The 17,500-nt window shown below is 46.8% G+C and overlaps 1 protein-coding gene across 1 annotated transcript in view; it reads left to right on the forward strand.

The window, feature by feature from the left end:
- Positions 1-5,095: 5,095 nt before the first annotated feature.
- Positions 5,096-17,500, forward strand: part of pcloa (piccolo presynaptic cytomatrix protein a) — a gene marked incomplete at both ends in the record, with an annotated part of 59,166 nt that continues 46,761 nt past the window's right edge. Inside the window, 3 exons of the mRNA XM_080022787.1 lie at positions 5,096-5,304; positions 7,485-8,550; positions 9,910-10,923. Coding sequence (XP_079878913.1) covers positions 5,096-5,304; positions 7,485-8,550; positions 9,910-10,923 — 2,289 coding nt within the window. The remainder of the gene's footprint in view (positions 5,305-7,484; positions 8,551-9,909; positions 10,924-17,500) is intronic.

Here is a 17,500-nt window from a genome sequence, read left to right on the forward strand (position 1 = left end):
TTATTAACGGGGCTTATTAGCGGCCAAACTCTCCTTCCCGTGCCCTTCACCAAAGCGCCAGAGCAGCCTTTGACAGACATAATGTCCTTGGGTTGTGATAAATACATTTGAAGGGGTGTACATTTTTATTATTTTTTTTTTTTTGGTGTACAAAAGTCCTGGGTAGCAGTTTTGGTAAAGTTCTGATCCTTTGTGGATGTCAGCAGTTTCATCCACTTCAATCAGGAAGTGATGTCAATGACGGGAAGGTGCTTGACACAGCTCCTACAGAGACTATAGTGGCGACACACCCCATTCTGATGTTTCATATGTCTCTTCTATAATTCCTTTGAACCTTATTAGAATGAAATCCTATGCAGAATGTTGATCCTTTCAAGTGTGGCTGTTGTGTGGAAAAACTTGCTTGTGTCAGTGGATTTTTTATTAAAAAAAAAAAAAAAAAAAGAAGAAAAAAGGCTAGTTATTGAAGTCTGAGGTTGTGGTGTTGAGACTGTAAGTCATTATTCAGATTTAGCATGCATTGGTTAGATAGAGAGTTGTCGAATAGGGATTCCAAAATTGTTCACTGCAGATTTATCTGTGAAAGCTCTATTCATTTGGGGAACTGGTGTCGCGGGGGACACTGAATTATTCTTCAGATCGTGGCTCATCGGAGGAAAATCTCCGGAGGAAAACATTTTTTTTTTTTTTTATTTTAGCGGTTAAACGTCGACGTACCGTCTCTTTTGGCTACGATTGCATCGTGGAGCGGGGGAAGTACGTTCTGCCCCTTCGGGTTTTGTCATGTCAGTGGATTGCTGTTGAACTTTTTCGTTGACCCCTCAATTACGGCGGCGTTCTGAAGAGTGAGAACTTCAAGCGGCGTGTATTGAAGAAAGCAGCTTAGTGTGCAGGGCAGGGGTGTGATTGGCCTATTGCCGAGAGGAAGGAGGATTAGTGTGTGTTTGTGTGTGTGTGTGTGCGTGCGTGCGTGCGCGTGTGTGTGTGTGTGTTTGCGTGTGCGTGTGCGTGTGTGTGTGTGTAGGCATGTGGGTGTAAGATGATAAGATTAAGTATAAGGAAGGAAGCCACTGTGCCTTTAAAAGTATTTTTAGTCCTGGGCGTCTCATTGGTCAGCAGTCAGGAGAACTGGGTGTTGAGGGCGGAATTAGGCGCGTGCCAGGCCGCTAATAGGGATGGAAGAGGCTCAGTGCTAATGTAGCAGAAATTAAACGTCGCTCGCAGGTACGGCCGTCACTCAAGAGCCCGCTCACGCATGTTCTTCGCGGATACCTCCGAGTCCATACCTACACATAGGAGAACCCGACTCGGGTGAAGGGACGGAGCCGCCCTTTTTTTGGTGAAGTGTGGCCACCTGTTGGTGAAGAGGGAAAGGAGGGAAAGGTGAGAGGTGACGCCTCGCCCAATGGGACGTAGCGTGTCTTTTGGCTCATGCGTCATTTTTAAGGTATGTAACACTGTAATACCGCGCCCGCCTCACCAGACGCCACTGTAGCCGCAAAGCTTTCCAGGGTCCGGGCCCCTCTCTCGGGGGCAGAAAACGTTCCAGGGCGCCCTGCCCTTTACCGCCTTACTAATTGGGTCGAAGGTGTCGCTGTGTAACTCTGTCACTTCTGGATGGCGTTGGTGTTCCGCGTTCCACCGTTCGGCCTCCGCTGAACTTCAGGAAGAGAAGTAGAGGAGCCCCCACGCAAGCCCATTTTGTCTTGTACCTGACTATTACAATTTAATGAACAGCACAGGCCGTGTGTGATCTGGTTACGCGGGCTCAAATTACATTTTGCACATGGCCCGGGCCACTCATGTGTCCACACACACACACACACACGCACACACACAAAAGCTCACTCACATTGTACATGTGCAGGAGTGGGGGAGGTTGACTACTGTGGGCTGACTAGAATATGCACCGAGCGCAGAAAAAAAACGAGAAACATTTCATACTTTGCTTGCTCGAACGAAGGGCCTGGAGGAGGTGCCGCTGAGCTCCGTAGAGATAGCGTCGTTCGCCAAACAGGCTTCTCTTCGCTGAATAGACCGCTGTGGTTGTCGGTGGTTTACAGTACTACTAGTGCTTGACGGTGTGTATTGACATAGCGGTACATGCAATTCTGTGTGTGTGTGTGTGTGTGTGTGTGTGTGTGTGTGTGTGTGCGTGTATCAGGCTAATGTAGTGTGTTTTTTAGAGCTGTGGGCGTCTTCATGCTTCAGCTGATGCATTTGTGTGAATGAGTGGGAGAGAGAGAGAGAGAGAGAGAGAGAGGGAGAGAAAGAGAGAGAGAGGGAGAGCGAGAGAGGGAGGGAGGGAGAGAGAGAGAGAGCGAGAGAGAGCGACGTATGGACTGTTTCCATTTCACAAACGATCAGGTCGTGCTTCAGTGGTCATTTCAGGGAAGACGAGCAAGGTTGTCTTGTCTTGACGCCGCGAGGGTTTATCGCCGAAAAAGCAGGACCCGAAAACTCACCTCTGCTTACACACACACACACACACACACACACACATATATACACACAGGGTGAGGTGAAAGTGATGAAGGAAGGCAGACTGATGGAAAGGGTTTGATGCAGTGACAAGGAAAAAAAAAACGACAATTTTGCATCGCAAAATTAAAAAATGGAGGACGGGGGGCGGGGTTAGGGGACAACAGAGGAGGGAAGGGAATGACAGAACAGAGGAAAGGGTGAGGGAGACGCCTCGTGAAGGTCGAACATCTCACACAATTCTATTATGAAATTCGATGGAATCCGGAGCCAAACTCGGACTACTGGTTGTTTAAATGTCATTTTTTATTCCATCTCGGACATCAAACGTCAATCGTGCTTGCTTCCGGCGTCGCCTGTCGAACCTTCGCCGGTTGAACGGGAGTGAGTTGCGGCCCGTGTCGGAATGGCAGCGTTGCTAAAAGCATGTTGAAACCTCATCGAAAGTATCACCTTATTCGGGTTGTTTACCTTATTCTTTAAATGTGTGCACGTGAATGTGCTGAATGGCCGAATTATCACGAATACGTAACAGCCCCTAACCCATGGAGGAACAGCACCGGTTTGGGCTCCAGCGCCTCGAAATGCACCCATGGCACATGGCGTGGTGTTCTTCTTCCACTGTGTGTCCACCCGACAGATGAAACATTCCGCTTCCTAACGTACTGTACCTCGACTTTCATCGTCGACCTCACGCACGACTTGTGCCCTCGGAGGATGCATTATTAATCTACGGCGGCAACCCGACTCCCCCACACATTTCCCCGTTTCAGCCGTCGGTAATGCGCGTCAGTTTGAATCCAAAATGACATGTTTTGAAAATAAATCGATGATGTAATGCCTTGAAAGTCATTTATTCATTATTTTCTTATATATATATACAGTATATATATATATATAAAATATACTGTATATATATACAGTATATACCATATATACATATATACAGTATATATATATATATATATGGTATAAGCCTCACTTTCAGGTAACAATATCAAACCATAAACATAATACTCAAGACATATGATGATGACCTTAAGACCCAAGACCTTTCATGCCTAAATCCTGTTCTTTGTGTGTGTGTGTGTGTGTGTGTGTGTGTGTGTGTGCGTGCGTGCGCGTGTGCGTGTGTGCGTGGGGGCCGTGGGCGTGGGCGTGGGTGTGTGTATCCGAACACACCTTCGAGAGCCCCTCACGGGAGACCCAGCTACGTGACCTGCTACAAACACTTCCGTAGCGTGCAGGCCCGTTTGAAAGTGGTCCCCCCACAACATCGTCTGTGAGGGGTGGACCACCCTAGGAGTCCCAGAAAGCGGGTTTGACTTTGTCTCGTTTCCTGTCCTGGTACGCTTTGAATTGTTCCTTTTCTTATATATATATTTCTTTCTCATATTTTGAGAATTTGAGAATCGGTTGGGGTTTTTTTTTCTTTGGGGGGGGCGGGGATCATCCACATCCACACAGTTTATGCTTGCGGGGGCCCTGCCACCGAAAAGAAAAGAAAAAGAAGCAAACAGCAGATCGGAGTGGCTCTTTCTTCTAAAGTCCCAGCCACATAAATATGTGATGACCAAAACAAACAGAGCGCGTTGCCGTTGGACTTGCCCCTTTAAAAGCGTCGCTTCCTCCGGCGACGTCTTCTCGTCACCTGTCGGGACGCCGCGCACGCGCACTGGGGGGGGAGCGGCGACGGACGGTTCGACGCCTTTTTCAAGACTCGGCTCGTCGGGCGAAAAGAAAAGAGTCGTCCGCGAACGACGAACGGGAGTCGGAAGCGCCGGCTCTCGGAGGGGGGCACTCTGCGAGGAATCATTGAATTCGGTGAAACGAGAAAAAAATAAAAATAAAAAAATTTGGTTATTTCGGCGGCAGGATGCAATGAGGGCAATCACAGAAAATTGAATTCCGTCACGAATGTTTATTTTTTGGGGGAGAAATGTGCGCGCGTGTGTGTGTGTGTGTGTGTGTGTGTGTGTAAATCACAAAAATAAAAACCCTAAAAATCTCTCTCTCTCTCTACGTCGTCCTCAGACGAGCCTTCCATCGGCGTCTCAAAATGTGACTCCCCCAACAGTGATTCATTTCAGTCGTCAGTTTCAATATGAATTACCCGAAACACAACCCTTTTCCCAACATGGATTTAGTCTTCAGAAAAAGTATTTCTCCGTCGGCGAGGGGAAGGTTCGCTCCCCGAGGGGGCGACTCCAGACTCCAGACTCCAGACTCGTTTCAAAAAAAACAAAAAACAAAAAAAAACACACACACACACACACACACACACACACACACACACACACACACGCACACACACTCGTTCGCTCCGGACGGATCGTTCGCGGACCCCGCGTCGCCAGAACGGAACCCTCGGCGCTCGGCTGCAGACCCGACGCGGATGCGCGGAGAAATGGACGGACGCGAAAAGGAAGACGCGAGGACGTGAAGGAGGAACCGCCCGAGCCCCGCGATGCCCCGAGGAACCGAGCGGAGACGAATAGATTAAAAAAAAACAAAAAAAACACCACAAAAAAAAACAACAAAAAAAAAAAACACCAGCACCGCGGATCGGTCCGAGCGCGGCGGGGGGGGAGGAGGTGGTGCTTGGTGTTCGACCATGGGGAACGAAGCGAGCCTGGAAGGCGGCGAGGGGCCACTGTCCGGACCCGGACCCCCGCAGGGGCCCGTGGTACCCGACGGGAAGGGGGGTTTCGTCCGGGTCCCCGGCGGCGTGGCGGCCGACCTGGGCCACCTCAGCGAGGAGGACCGGAGGCAGCTCGTCGCGGCGATGTCAAGGGCGCAGGGAGGCTCGGCGGCTGGAAGGCAGGGCTCCTTTTTCTTACAATGTCCGCGACCGCAGGAGCCACGGGGAGCCGCGGCGGTGGCGTTTTGTGGCCCGTGTTTTGGTGTGTTGGTGCGCGATGCGTGCGGCATCCCTTTTTTTTGGGGGGGGGGGGGGTGGATGCAGGGACGCAGGGATGCAGGGATCACGCCCATCCCTCATCCAATCCACGGGAACCGCGCCGAGAGATCTTTCGTGTTTGCAGAGTTGATGTTGTGGTCGGATCGTTGGCGTTCGTCGCGGAGGACGCGCAGGAACACCGTGTGCCGCCGTGCAGCTGACACGGCGTTCACGGGCTGCAGGAAACTGCGTGGAAGCCAATGAATTTAACCTTTCAACTTAAAAAAAAAAAAAGCTTTACATTAGGAAAAAAAAAAAATATATGTATATATATATATTTCTAGGTCTTCTCAACTTAAACCGGGGAGATGAAAAGTGTTATTTGCCCAACGAGCAACATTTGTCCAATGAGTCCAATTTGGACCCATTGGATCAACTTCAAAAATGGTTGGGCAAACCATTCCCATCATCCGGTCATTTCTATTTTATTTCGGTGCACGTGGTGTGTCCATCCCAAAAAACGTCCTTAAATGTCTCCTCAGTCGGGTGAACCGTTTGTGCCTCTGTGTGTGTGTGTGTGTGTGTGTGTGAGGTTGGTAGAATCGACACACCTCCAGCATTTAAGTGGGAGAATCGAAATGCCTGCTGGGGAAAAAAAAAAAAAAAAAAAGCAGCTCGACGCTTTTTCAGTTTGGGAATAAAACGCGCGCACACACACACACACACAGAACCTCTAAAGAAATATGGAATTATATTGATTGTCGTAATTTGAATGGCTTTGTCTCACAATACAACCAATCAGGGCAGCGTATTCCAGATACTAGGCTGCGAAAGTAAAAGGGGTTTTTTTTGTTGTTGTTCTCATTTTTTATCATCCGATTCCCACAACAGACGAATATACGGGTGGATCGTCGTTTGTTCGGTGTTCCTAATTGGCCTCCGTTGGTTGAAGCTGTTATTTTTATCCCATCTGGAATGGTGAAGGGTGGGTGTGTGTGTGTGTGTGTGTGTGTGTGTGTGTTGGGAGGGGGGGGGCGTTCATAAGGAAGATGGCTATAAATAGAACAAGTGGCACAAATGCCATCAGTGATTGACTTCCATCCCCCCCTGCTCCTGAAGCCTCGTCTTTATTATTACTGATGGAGGTGGGGTGGGGTGGGGTGGGGTGGGGTGGGGTGGCGAAGCTCACGTTGGGAACCAGAGAAACGGGAGTTTATTCGTCGCTGTCCGTGGTGCTGAAATCCACAGCCAACCTCAGCCGCGTGATGAGGTCGCATTCAAACGCCCCTTCTGGAAAATAGATGGTGTACATAATGATGGTTATTATTATTATTATTATTATTATTACTACTATTATGATGATGATGATGATGATGATTATTATTATTGTTATTATTATTATTATTATTATTTTCAGGAAGTCATTCACTTGTTCTTTCAAGATGTCGTGGACCAATGTAGTAGAGCCGTGTGTTCCGGCTTCCTATTTACTTTCAGCCTGTGTGCTTGTGTTTACTCTGCGCGGCCCAGTCTCTCTTTATCTCGGCGATCCACTGTGTTCAGCGCCTTCGGCTTCGCCCGAAGGCCACGGGCTGGCTGTGCGCTGATGGTGATGACAGGGACTTGGTTCCAACGTGCAACCCTATTGACCACGGAGAATGTGTTACCGTCCGCAGGAAATCCAGTTTGTTTCAAAACAACATCATGAAGATAATGCAATGTTCTCATGTTTGTAATCCCTCGAAAAAATGTTATCTTGTTAATGTCAAGCAAATGTTGACATTTTGCAAGGCAAGAGTGATGTTGGGCAGATGACTCAGGCATTTAATCCAGAGTTTATGAAGTGATGCAAAACAAGAATCTATTTTTATTCAGATACTTGTGAGTGTTTGTTTTAGCTGTGACACTATATCAAAACACCGGAGGAGAATGTAAAGGCAATGCAAAATATTACCATCATATTTTTCCCAGCTTCTGAATTAGTTGTTTTGGTGACTGAATGCATTTTCTGATCATGACAAACAAGTAGAAAACATTAGCGATAGCAGCAATGCTGACATAATATCATTCTCTCTCTCTCTCTCTCTCCCTCTCCCTTCCTCAGGCCATCTGAGGCCGATGGCCAACAGCGCCAGCAGCAGGCAGGCGTGGGGGCCAACAGGGGCCCATCAGGCCTTAGCAAGAGCCGGACTGTAGACGCTTTTGGCCAGGGCCCAGTGGGCAAGCCCACACCGGGCCGCAGCCCTTCATCACTGAGCCTCCTTGAGTCCAGATTCCGGCAGGAGCCAAAAGAACCTGAGCCCAAGTCCACCGGCATGTTTGGCTCGAGCTTCCTCAGCGGGGCCAACCCGCTCAGTGCTGTGTCATCCATGACCTCCTCTGTCTCCTCCTCCATGTCCTCCATGGGGGATGCTGTCAACATCCCGAAGTTCAGCCTGTTTGGAGATGAGGAGGATGGAGATGCATCTGCAGCCCCAGGGCCCAAGCAGGGCGGGAGACCACCTGGCAAAGGGCCCCAGCAAGGCCCAGGGCCCCGGGGACCACCGCAGGGAGGACCCTCTGGACAGGGGCCAAAGTCGGGACAAGGGCCCCCTGGACAGGGGCCAAAGCAAGGACAAGCCCTCCCTGGACAGGGTCCAAAGCCAGGACAAGGGCCTCCTGGCCAGGGGCCAAAGCCTGGACAAGGGCCTCCTGGCCAGGGGCCAAAGCAAGGACAAGGGCCCCCTGGACAGGGGCCAAAGCAAGGACAAGGGTCCCCCGGACAGGGGCCAAAGCAGGGGCAAGGGCCCTCTGGACAGGAGCCAAAACCAGGGCAAGGACCTCCGGGACAACAGGGGCCCAGACCGGGTCAGGGTCCTCAAGGACAACAGGGGCCCAGACCAGGTCAGGGACCTCCAGGACAAGGACCGGGTCCCAAACAGGTGGGGCAGCAGCAGCAAAAACCTGGTCCCACTGCACAGGGACCTGGGAAGCCTGGGCCCCAGCAGCAAGGGCCACCCGGTCCTGGCACAAAGCCAGGGGACCCAGCTAAGGTCGGTGGTGGGCTCTGCCCATTGTGCAAGACCACCCAGCTGAACATGGGGACTAAGGAACCACCCAACTACACTAACTGCACTGAGTGTAAGAGTCAGGTGTGCAGCCTCTGTGGCTTCAGTCCTCCAGACTCAGCGGTGAGTTCATGCTTTGTTTCCTTTTGGTTATTTTTACTTCTCTTATAATTCAAGTGCCGTTTTCATGTCCAGCGGGTATGTTAATTCAATTTGCAATATATATTTTATTTGTAGATACAGCATCTCATTTTGTATTTCTATCAAATCAGATTATCCGATCAAACCCAGCTCTAATGTAATCGGCTTTATTCAGTATTTTCAAAAGATTACAAAGAGCAGACAGTTAAGGATGAAAAGTAGCCTGGCAGGGAAAATGCCGCTCAATTGACTTGCACGTGACTTGAGGAGCTAAAGGCGCCATATGGGCTCAGGGGAGGCTGATCAAGGTAGCACATGTCATGGGCACAGGAAGATATTGTGCCAGCCAGCCATCGTCCTCACGCTGTCGTGTAATAAAGCACATTGAAATGGCTGGTCTCTGAGATTTCGCGATTGTGTGGATTACCGTTGGGGTTATCGGCACAATCACAATTTCTTTTTCAAACACAATAAATAAGGAAGGAGATTTCATCAAAGCAAACGGTGCTATCTACAAACACAGAGCTCTACATCCAGTCCATGGTGATAAAACATATCGGCGAGGGTAGAGTTTTAATTTTAAAGTGCTGCATTATCTGCCTTTTTATTACTATTTTCTATGGAATGACTTGAAAATATAGAAACTCTAGCCCTGGTATCAGTGATTCTAGGAAATTAATAGAAACAGGAAGAAAGACATTCTGTGCCAAATGGTGATTCAATCATAAATATTGATCTATTAATGGCTGAGGCACTTTATACATTGAGCCCTGTTGCATTGGGGTGTTGCAAGGCTCGTTAGGAATAGGTGTTAAGATATATTTTTGATACAAAGATGATAGAACGCATGGATATACGACTCTACTGTACATGTTCAATAGAGGGAACCAAACTAGGACAGGCATATCAACAACCTTTGATCTGTTTCAACTTACACTGTAAAATAGTCACATTTCACAGCTTTGTGAGAGTTGCCGTTAAATGAAGCCAAATCATGTGTCAAACTGATTGGTTCATTTCCATTAACACATAACTATGTAATTTTCCGTTCTGTAATTGCTCTCATGTTTGGTTTCACTGCTTTTGTTTGTTTCAGACTGATAAGTGTTTTTAAACGCACCAAGCTCTGAAGCACAACGTAGCTGAAACAGGATTTCACATCATTTGACACTGGCTAATGAATAAGGAGTTTCTTTCGTATGAATCTCTCAGAAATGAAAGGAATGGTTGTTTTGTGTTTTTCTTAAACGTTAGGGCGGGAGCTCCGTTAGCGTGTGTGTGTTCATAACGGTGTGTTAATTTCGCCAAGACAATTCTGACCTATATCATGTCTCCGCGCAGGGTAAAGAGTGGCTGTGTCTGAACTGCCAGATGCAACGGGCTATGGGAGGCATGGACCCCCCCGGCATGATGAAGCCCAAGCAGGGCTCGGCTCCTCCCTCTCCCCAAAGGCAGGCACCGGGCAAGCCAGGCAAGCTGCTTATCAAGCAGCAGAGCACCACTGACCCTGGCCTAACTCCACCCACCACGCCCAGGCAGAAGTCCCCAGGCCCCAGCTCTCCAGGACCCCTGTCCCCAGCCTCCTCCGCAGCAGGATCCCCTAAAATCGACCCCAAGACAGGCCGCCCCATTCAGCAGAAGGGCAGCCCCCAGCCCTCGCCGGCTAAGTCCAAGCAAGAGTCCAGCTTTTTTGGGGGGTTGGGGAGCATCAGTCTGGGGGGGCTCGCCGATGTGGCCAAGACCCCAGCAGCAGAATCTGTAACGGGGAAGCTGTTCAGTGGGTTTGGGGGGCTGGTGGATTCGGCAAAGCCACAAAGCCCGGCCACGGCAAAGCAGGAGGAGTCGGTGGCTGGGAAGTTGTTTGGCGGTTTTGGGGGGTTGACGGAAACCGCAAAGCCTCCGGCGGCCGCCTCCCAGATGTTCGGCTTCGGATCCTCCTTTCTGAGCTCGGCCACTAATCTTGTCACCGGTGACACGCCTGGAGATTTGTCTCCCCCGGACTCCAGACCGGAATCACCCGTGGATTCTGGGCCTGGTTCTCCCCCTGACTCCCCTTTCTCGGCTCCCGGTTCTCCCCCTGATTCCGACTCGGCTCCTGACACCCCGCCAGCTAAGTCCAAGAGACCTCACAAATCCCTTTCGGTAGAGGAAGACGAGAAGGCTGCAGCGGCCCCGGGACCTCAGGAGGCTCCGAAGGCCGTTGTGTCGGCTGCTCCGGCACCGGCATCGGTGACCAAGGAGAACTGCCCCCTGTGCAACGTGGAGCTCAGCGCATCCAACAAGAGTCACTGCACGGTGTGCAAGAAATCTGCGTGTAACCTTTGTGGTTTCAACCCAACTCCTCACCTTGGAGAGGTAAGAACCTTGCAGTCAATTTTAAAATCCCAACAATATTTTTCCCAACCATTTTTTACCAATTCTAGAGACAATCCCTTGATTATTGAGTCCCGATAGTCTTAACATTGCTGCTCCTGTGCACTGCAATGGTTACTCTATGTGCAGTAACTTATGTAATTTCTGCATCCCATCCTATATAAATAGAACACAAACATCCTCTGGATGTTTCTCTGAAATAGGCCATTGTTGAGATACCGTCAGCAGCAACAGTTAGTTTTCAGCGATGCAGTTTGTCAGTTTGTATCCAGCGAAGGGTGTGTAACTCGTCAAAACGATGCAGCCGTGCTAGTCCAGGGCAAATGAACCTGGTCTGCCATGACATCTGCACGTTGGATCACTGAGGGAATGGATTGTAGGCTGGTAGGTGTAATCTCAAAGGACCTAAACCCCGGCTTTTAAGCTTTCTAAGACAATAAGGGTATGTACCCGGGTGACGTGTGTGTGTGTGTGTGTGTGTGTGTGTGTGTGTGTGTGTGTGTGTGTGTGTGTGTGTGTGTGTGTGTGTGTGTGTGTGTGTGTGTGTGTGTGTGTGTGTGTGCGTGCGCCAGCAGGTTGGAGGTGGGGGTTGTTGAGTGTGAATAAGACAGACTAAATGGACTCCTCATCGTTGAGGAGCACTTCAAACAATTGACATTTGACTCTGTAATTCAACACGGTGTCGGGGTTTGTGTCTTTGTGCCTGTGTCGGTGTGAGTGGATGTGCGCTGGCTGGTCCATGTCGCCATCCTTTTATGCTGTCATAGCTCACACACATGCTGACCTGGAAACCAAACACTTTTGGCCTGCTTGTCCTGGTGCTCGTCGTAGAGATGCGCCATTATGAGACTGCATGCTGCGTTCCACAGAACAGATGGCACCGCACGTAGGTTCAGCAAAATATGATAATGTTGAGGCAGCCAGGCAGCCCTCGTGGTTCAGTGGTTTTTTTAAGCATATACAGGATACATTAACGCATATTATGGTGAAATATAACACCGAAAGATCCACCTTCACAACATTAATTTGCCTTTACAGTTATTTGCACGGTAAATAGCTGCCGTGGAATGAAACGACGCGATTTGAGATGTATTTTCTCTATCACTCACAACATGGCCTCGCGGTTCGGAGCAGGGAAATCACAGTCACGTGTTGACCAGGCCACGTGTTGGACACTTTGTTTGTTGTTGGGTTTGGCGCTTAGTCTTGTGCTGAGTGTACTGCCCCTTAAGAAATCCCTCTGTGACTCTATTTCTGGTTTTCCGAGGAGTTCTGAAGATTAAAGAGTGCTCATCCAGGTGTTCCTCACGTGGTAGGAGCCCGTCCAGTGCTCAACATCGGCTACTTCTTATGTGGAGGCTCAATTATAAGGTTTAAAGCGAAGATTTTATCATTTCTAGTGAATTTAAGCAGCAGAAAACAGTCTACTAGTCTACACTGTATTTGCATATACAATAGTATCAACAACGCTTCGTGAACATGGTCTGTAAATTGCTGTGACGTTCTAGTTTATGCAGTATGATAAGCACTTCTACTGTATGGGTGACGGTAATAAAGATTTGTTCATACTGCTGGAATCGTCTACCGGGGGGCGAATAAAACTCCTCTTTTTATCTATACTGACGATGACACTACTACACTATTGATATACAGCTAATATTGATAACACATTAAACATGGCTCCTGTTGCACATTCCTGTTCTTCTTTAAGGCAAGTTATTTCATAACCTAGTGCAGATAATGAGGGACTGAATGGTTAATGAATGATGTACAAAGGTTAGAATCCGGTGTTGTGGTGTTTGATAACTTCTAAAATGTATTTGTTATATTATATTTATTGTTATTATATTTATTGTTATTGTTATTGTTATTGTTATTGTTATTGTTATTGTTCTTATTATTATTATTATTATTTATTTATTTTTATCATTACTATTACTATTATTATTATTATTATTATTATATTTAACCTCTTAAAATTAATATTTATAATTGATGTCCTATAAATCCATAATAATAAATCCTGTGCACAGTATCGCATTAAGTATATTCTGTATATTATTATACATCTGACTTTTGTGTTTTGAATTTTTTTTGGGCTATTTGTTCATATTGCAAATTTTAATTTTAATTTTAATTTTTATTCTATTTTATTCTATTATTCGTTTTATTCTCCATTTTTTCGGACTGTCAAGCTTTTTTTTATTTTTTATTTCAGTGATAATCATCTGTAAAGAAATGCACCAAACCTCACCAGAGGCAATTGCTAGTATACTGTATGCAGGAGCATTTATTCGCACCTCTAACCTTACTGATGGATCTCATCATCATGCTGATTCTAGGCCATAATGTTTATAGTGCCCCCTTCGCCCCCGCACCTCAGCACACACCTTCATCTTAACTCTGATAGATAATGTCCCATCAAATGCTGTATTAAATTCATAATACGAGCATTTCCACAATGGAAGTTATTCTCACCATATACAGTACTGGCAATAATAAACAATATCATAAGATAGTCCAAATTTCATGCAAGATCTTTTTCTTCCTATTTTGGGTTGATGATACTGTAAATTGGCGGTCAATCTGGGTAGAAAACAATACCGAGTTACAATTAAATTATATTGTTTCAATTTGAGTCGATATGAAAATTGGAATTAAATACGACCATCGTCACAAATGAATTTAAATATTTCAGTTACTATATTAGACTGAATTTATTCCATGAAATCATTTTGTAATTCACGTCAGATGGGTACGCTGAAAAGTTTGCACAAATTGTCATTCTGTAGGAAATGTTCATATACCATATCGACATAGAATCGATTTGCGACCTTTTGTGTGGAAATCAAATTGAATTGTGAGATCCTGCCCGATACTCCGCCCTAGTCAGTCATTTTCACAGTTAGTTATCTAATGAGGCCATGCAGCTCGGGCCCCGGAACGTGAATAGCTTCAACGCAAAGCTGGTAGTGGTCAAATGTCAGATCATTTTCTCGTCTGCTGGGTTAATGTGGACGAAAAAAGCAGTGAGTCACCGCACAGAAGGCTGTACCTCGTGGTGTTTAGCATATGATGAACGGCCTACACCGTGCATGGGCGAGGGCACGTGCGCATGTGCGCACCCAGTAGAGGAAGAAGAGGAAGAGAGGGAAAAAAAAAAAAAGAGAAAAAGAAAATCACACCACCTCACTTGACTCATCCCGCTCCCCCCGAAACGCTGTGCCTCACATCTGTGTCATTCCCTGCCATGAGACTGGCTGCTGGCAAGGAGGCTCACGCCGGCTCTCTCTGCAGGAAGTCGATTTTCAAAAACAAAGACAGAAAAGAAATCCTTTTAGCTGAAAAATGTCGATCAGCAAAATATCTATGTGTGTGTGTGTGTGTGTGTGTGTGTGTGTGTGTGTGTGTGTGTGTGTGTGTGTGTGTGTGAGTGCGTGCAGGAAACAGCAGGTGCACAAAAAGGATTGAAAGGTCAACAGGAAGTCTGTCACTTCCAGTCAGGCTTGATCCTAAACTCGGGTATTCCTGACTAATACGCCAGAATATGGGCTCTCTCTCTCTCTCTCTCTCTCTCTCTCGCTCTCTCTCTCTCTCTCTCTCTCTCTCTCCCTCCCCCTCCCTCTCCCTCGCTTTCTTTTTCTCTGCCTTTCCCTTTCTGTTTCTTCGGACCTCTGCGGATGTTCTAAAGCTCACCCCTACCTCCTCCCTTCTTGTCTGCTTGCTTTAGTCGAGGCCTGCTCTCCACCTCTCTGCTCGCTCTGATGGAGGAATGGCATCCAAATTGTGTCCCTGCACATGTGAATGTTAGATACAGAGTGAGCAAGTATGAAAAATAGAGAGAGTGTGTGCGTGTGTGTGTGTGCGTGCGTGCGTGCGTGCGTGCGTGCGCGAGGATCGCGAAGTCGGACCCTTCTTACGTAACGCGGAAGCGGCTCCATCGTGCGGGCCGAGCATCCGAGGAGGGACCGCGAAATGCACCTAATATCACACACAGTCATAATGAAACAGCCCGGTCCTGCCTCCTCTCTACCCTCTATGAACAAGCGCCGTTCTCAGCTGAATAGTTGAAGGAGAATAGATTAACAACTGATTTTTTATATATATATATATTTTTTTTTAAATTTTTTAGAAAACGACAGATGGCACAGAACTCGGGCGGCGTCTGTATTTACTTTGAAATCAAAAGCCCGTGCCGATGACTTGTTTCCATCTTTGGCCGTTCAACAGTTGAAGAGTTTCAAACAGTCTTCACAGAGAAGGGCTTGGAAGATTTTGCCTTGCCGAAATTCATCCTTTCGTCGTTAAAAACCGGCGATCGGTGACTCGAGAATCAAAGCGGGCGCTATTGTTTGGGGTCGAGAAAATGAAAGCTAAAAAAAGAAAATAGTAATAACAATTAAAAATACAGCTGCAGGCAACAATAGACGGGCCGAGTTAATTTGTATGCGGATTGATTTGGATGAAACCTTAACCACGTGGTCTTTGTGAAAGTGCAGCTCAAAAAAGACGTGAACCGTGTCCGTGTGTTATGCTGAAGTTGGTGTTTTTGGCTTCAAATTTCAAAGAATTTTTCTCCAAATAATAACAATAAGGGGCTGCGCAAACAGCCAGGACCCCTATAATAATACATACAAAAGAATTCAATTTGTTCATATTTTAATTTTTGGAATTTTCCTTTTTCACTATTATTATTTTGCATTATTATTATTAGTATTATTATTGTTATTAAAAATTTAATTAAAATTATTATTATTATTGTTATTATTATTATTATTATTATTATTATTATTATTATTAATAATGTAATTAATACATATACATCTTGCAACTCAAATGCTTTTCAAAAATAGAAGGCCAAATCGTAACGTAAAGCAAAGCAAACAAGCAAAGTGCATTTACAGACTATAATAGTAAAATAATTAAAGGCATGAAATACATTAAAAAAACAGTGTAAGAATAAGCTGATAAAAGAAAATATATCAAATTGCATTAAAAGAAACAACCGAACAAGCTTTACAACAAGCTCGAACAAGTTTAGAAATGCATAAAAAAAAAAAAGGTAAATATTGCACTCAGTTTCATATTTAGGTCATCAATTTAGATCAAGAAGGATCACGGTCTTTCCTCAGCGAATGATTTCCTCAGTTTCACGCACCCGTCAGCCTGTGTTAATAGGCAAAAAAAAGCCCCAAATGAATGTGTCGCTCGACCTGGTTTACTATAAACTACGTTACTTTGCATTTGACTCATTTTTTATTTGTACTTTTTTTTTGGGGGGCGGGCGTGAAGTTGTTGAAATCTTAGGGGGGGGCTCGGCAAAAAATAGTTTAAATACCACTGCTGTAGTGGAACCAGACTCGTTGACGTTTTTTATCTAATGGGATAAGTGCAGTTCAACCAGTTCTCCTTTCTTGAGTATGACAGTTAATTAAACGACGTATGAGCCGGTTTCACCTCAACCGCGAGTGGGCGAGGCTCCCACTCCGAATGACGTTTTTAAAGGGAATTCAAGTTTTAAAGGGCAGACAGGCGACTAAACTTACCACGGCGCTACAGGTTTTCAAGGGAATCATGTCGAGCTCCCGAATCAAAACGCGACTTGGTACCGCAATAAATCCCTCCGGAAGTGTTGCCGCTAAACCTGTCTGGCCTTTCGTTGTTTCCCCCCCCCCGGTCATAAGAGTCAAATTCAGTCAATCTACGTTCCACGCAGTTGACGGGTCGCTCATCACAGGATGAGACCGCTTTGTTGGAGACTCTTTGAAAGAACATCGTCAACACCGTTTCGCCACCACCGCCACCACCGCCCAGTAGCGTTTCAAGGGGGAAACGCCGTCGGCGCACGCGTGTGTATGGTGAGATACGATGAGGAACCGCGCAAACACACGCGTATTAGTTTCTCCACCTGGTTTCCGCCGCCTCATTGTTATTCTCTTGTAGTGCCACTGCCTACGCTCCCTCTCCCACATGCTGTACTCTGCCTACACACCCCGCGATGAACAAGTGCTATTCATAATGCGCGCAGACGCACACACGCATACGCGCACACACACACACACACACACACACACACGACATACTCCATCTCCATTTAAGCAGGTTAAGCACTGCTTAATGAATAAAATAAGAAAAAATAAATTAATTCACTTTATGGCCTCTGAAGTGCCTGAATAATACAGTTTCCTTAATTGCATTTGCTGTTTTTGGAAACAGCTCCCCCCTCTGTCCAACACAATAATTGCATTACGCGCACCGAGCTTGTTTTGTTGCTTAAATGGAGGCGATGGATCAGATGAGGTGTGTCATTTGCGTCACTGTAATGCTTTTGAAATAATATGTGGTCATTGGTGTTCTACATGACGGCCGCAAAATCTGGCCAATAGCGCGTAGAGGATCGCGGTTGGCGATGAGGTGCGAGTTGTGGATCGCCCGCTGCAGCGTGCGGACTGAGGCTGGGGGTAAACCAAAACTCCACTTTAAATTGAGTCAAAGCAAGGCGCAGCAATCGTTCTTTTCACCAAGAATGGTATGAGAAGTAGGGAGCCCTGTGAAGCCC

The sequence above is a fragment of the Zeus faber genome (genome assembly GCF_960531495.2).
Source record: "Zeus faber genome assembly, chromosome: 21".
NCBI classification, from domain to species: domain Eukaryota; kingdom Metazoa; phylum Chordata; class Actinopteri; order Zeiformes; family Zeidae; genus Zeus; species Zeus faber.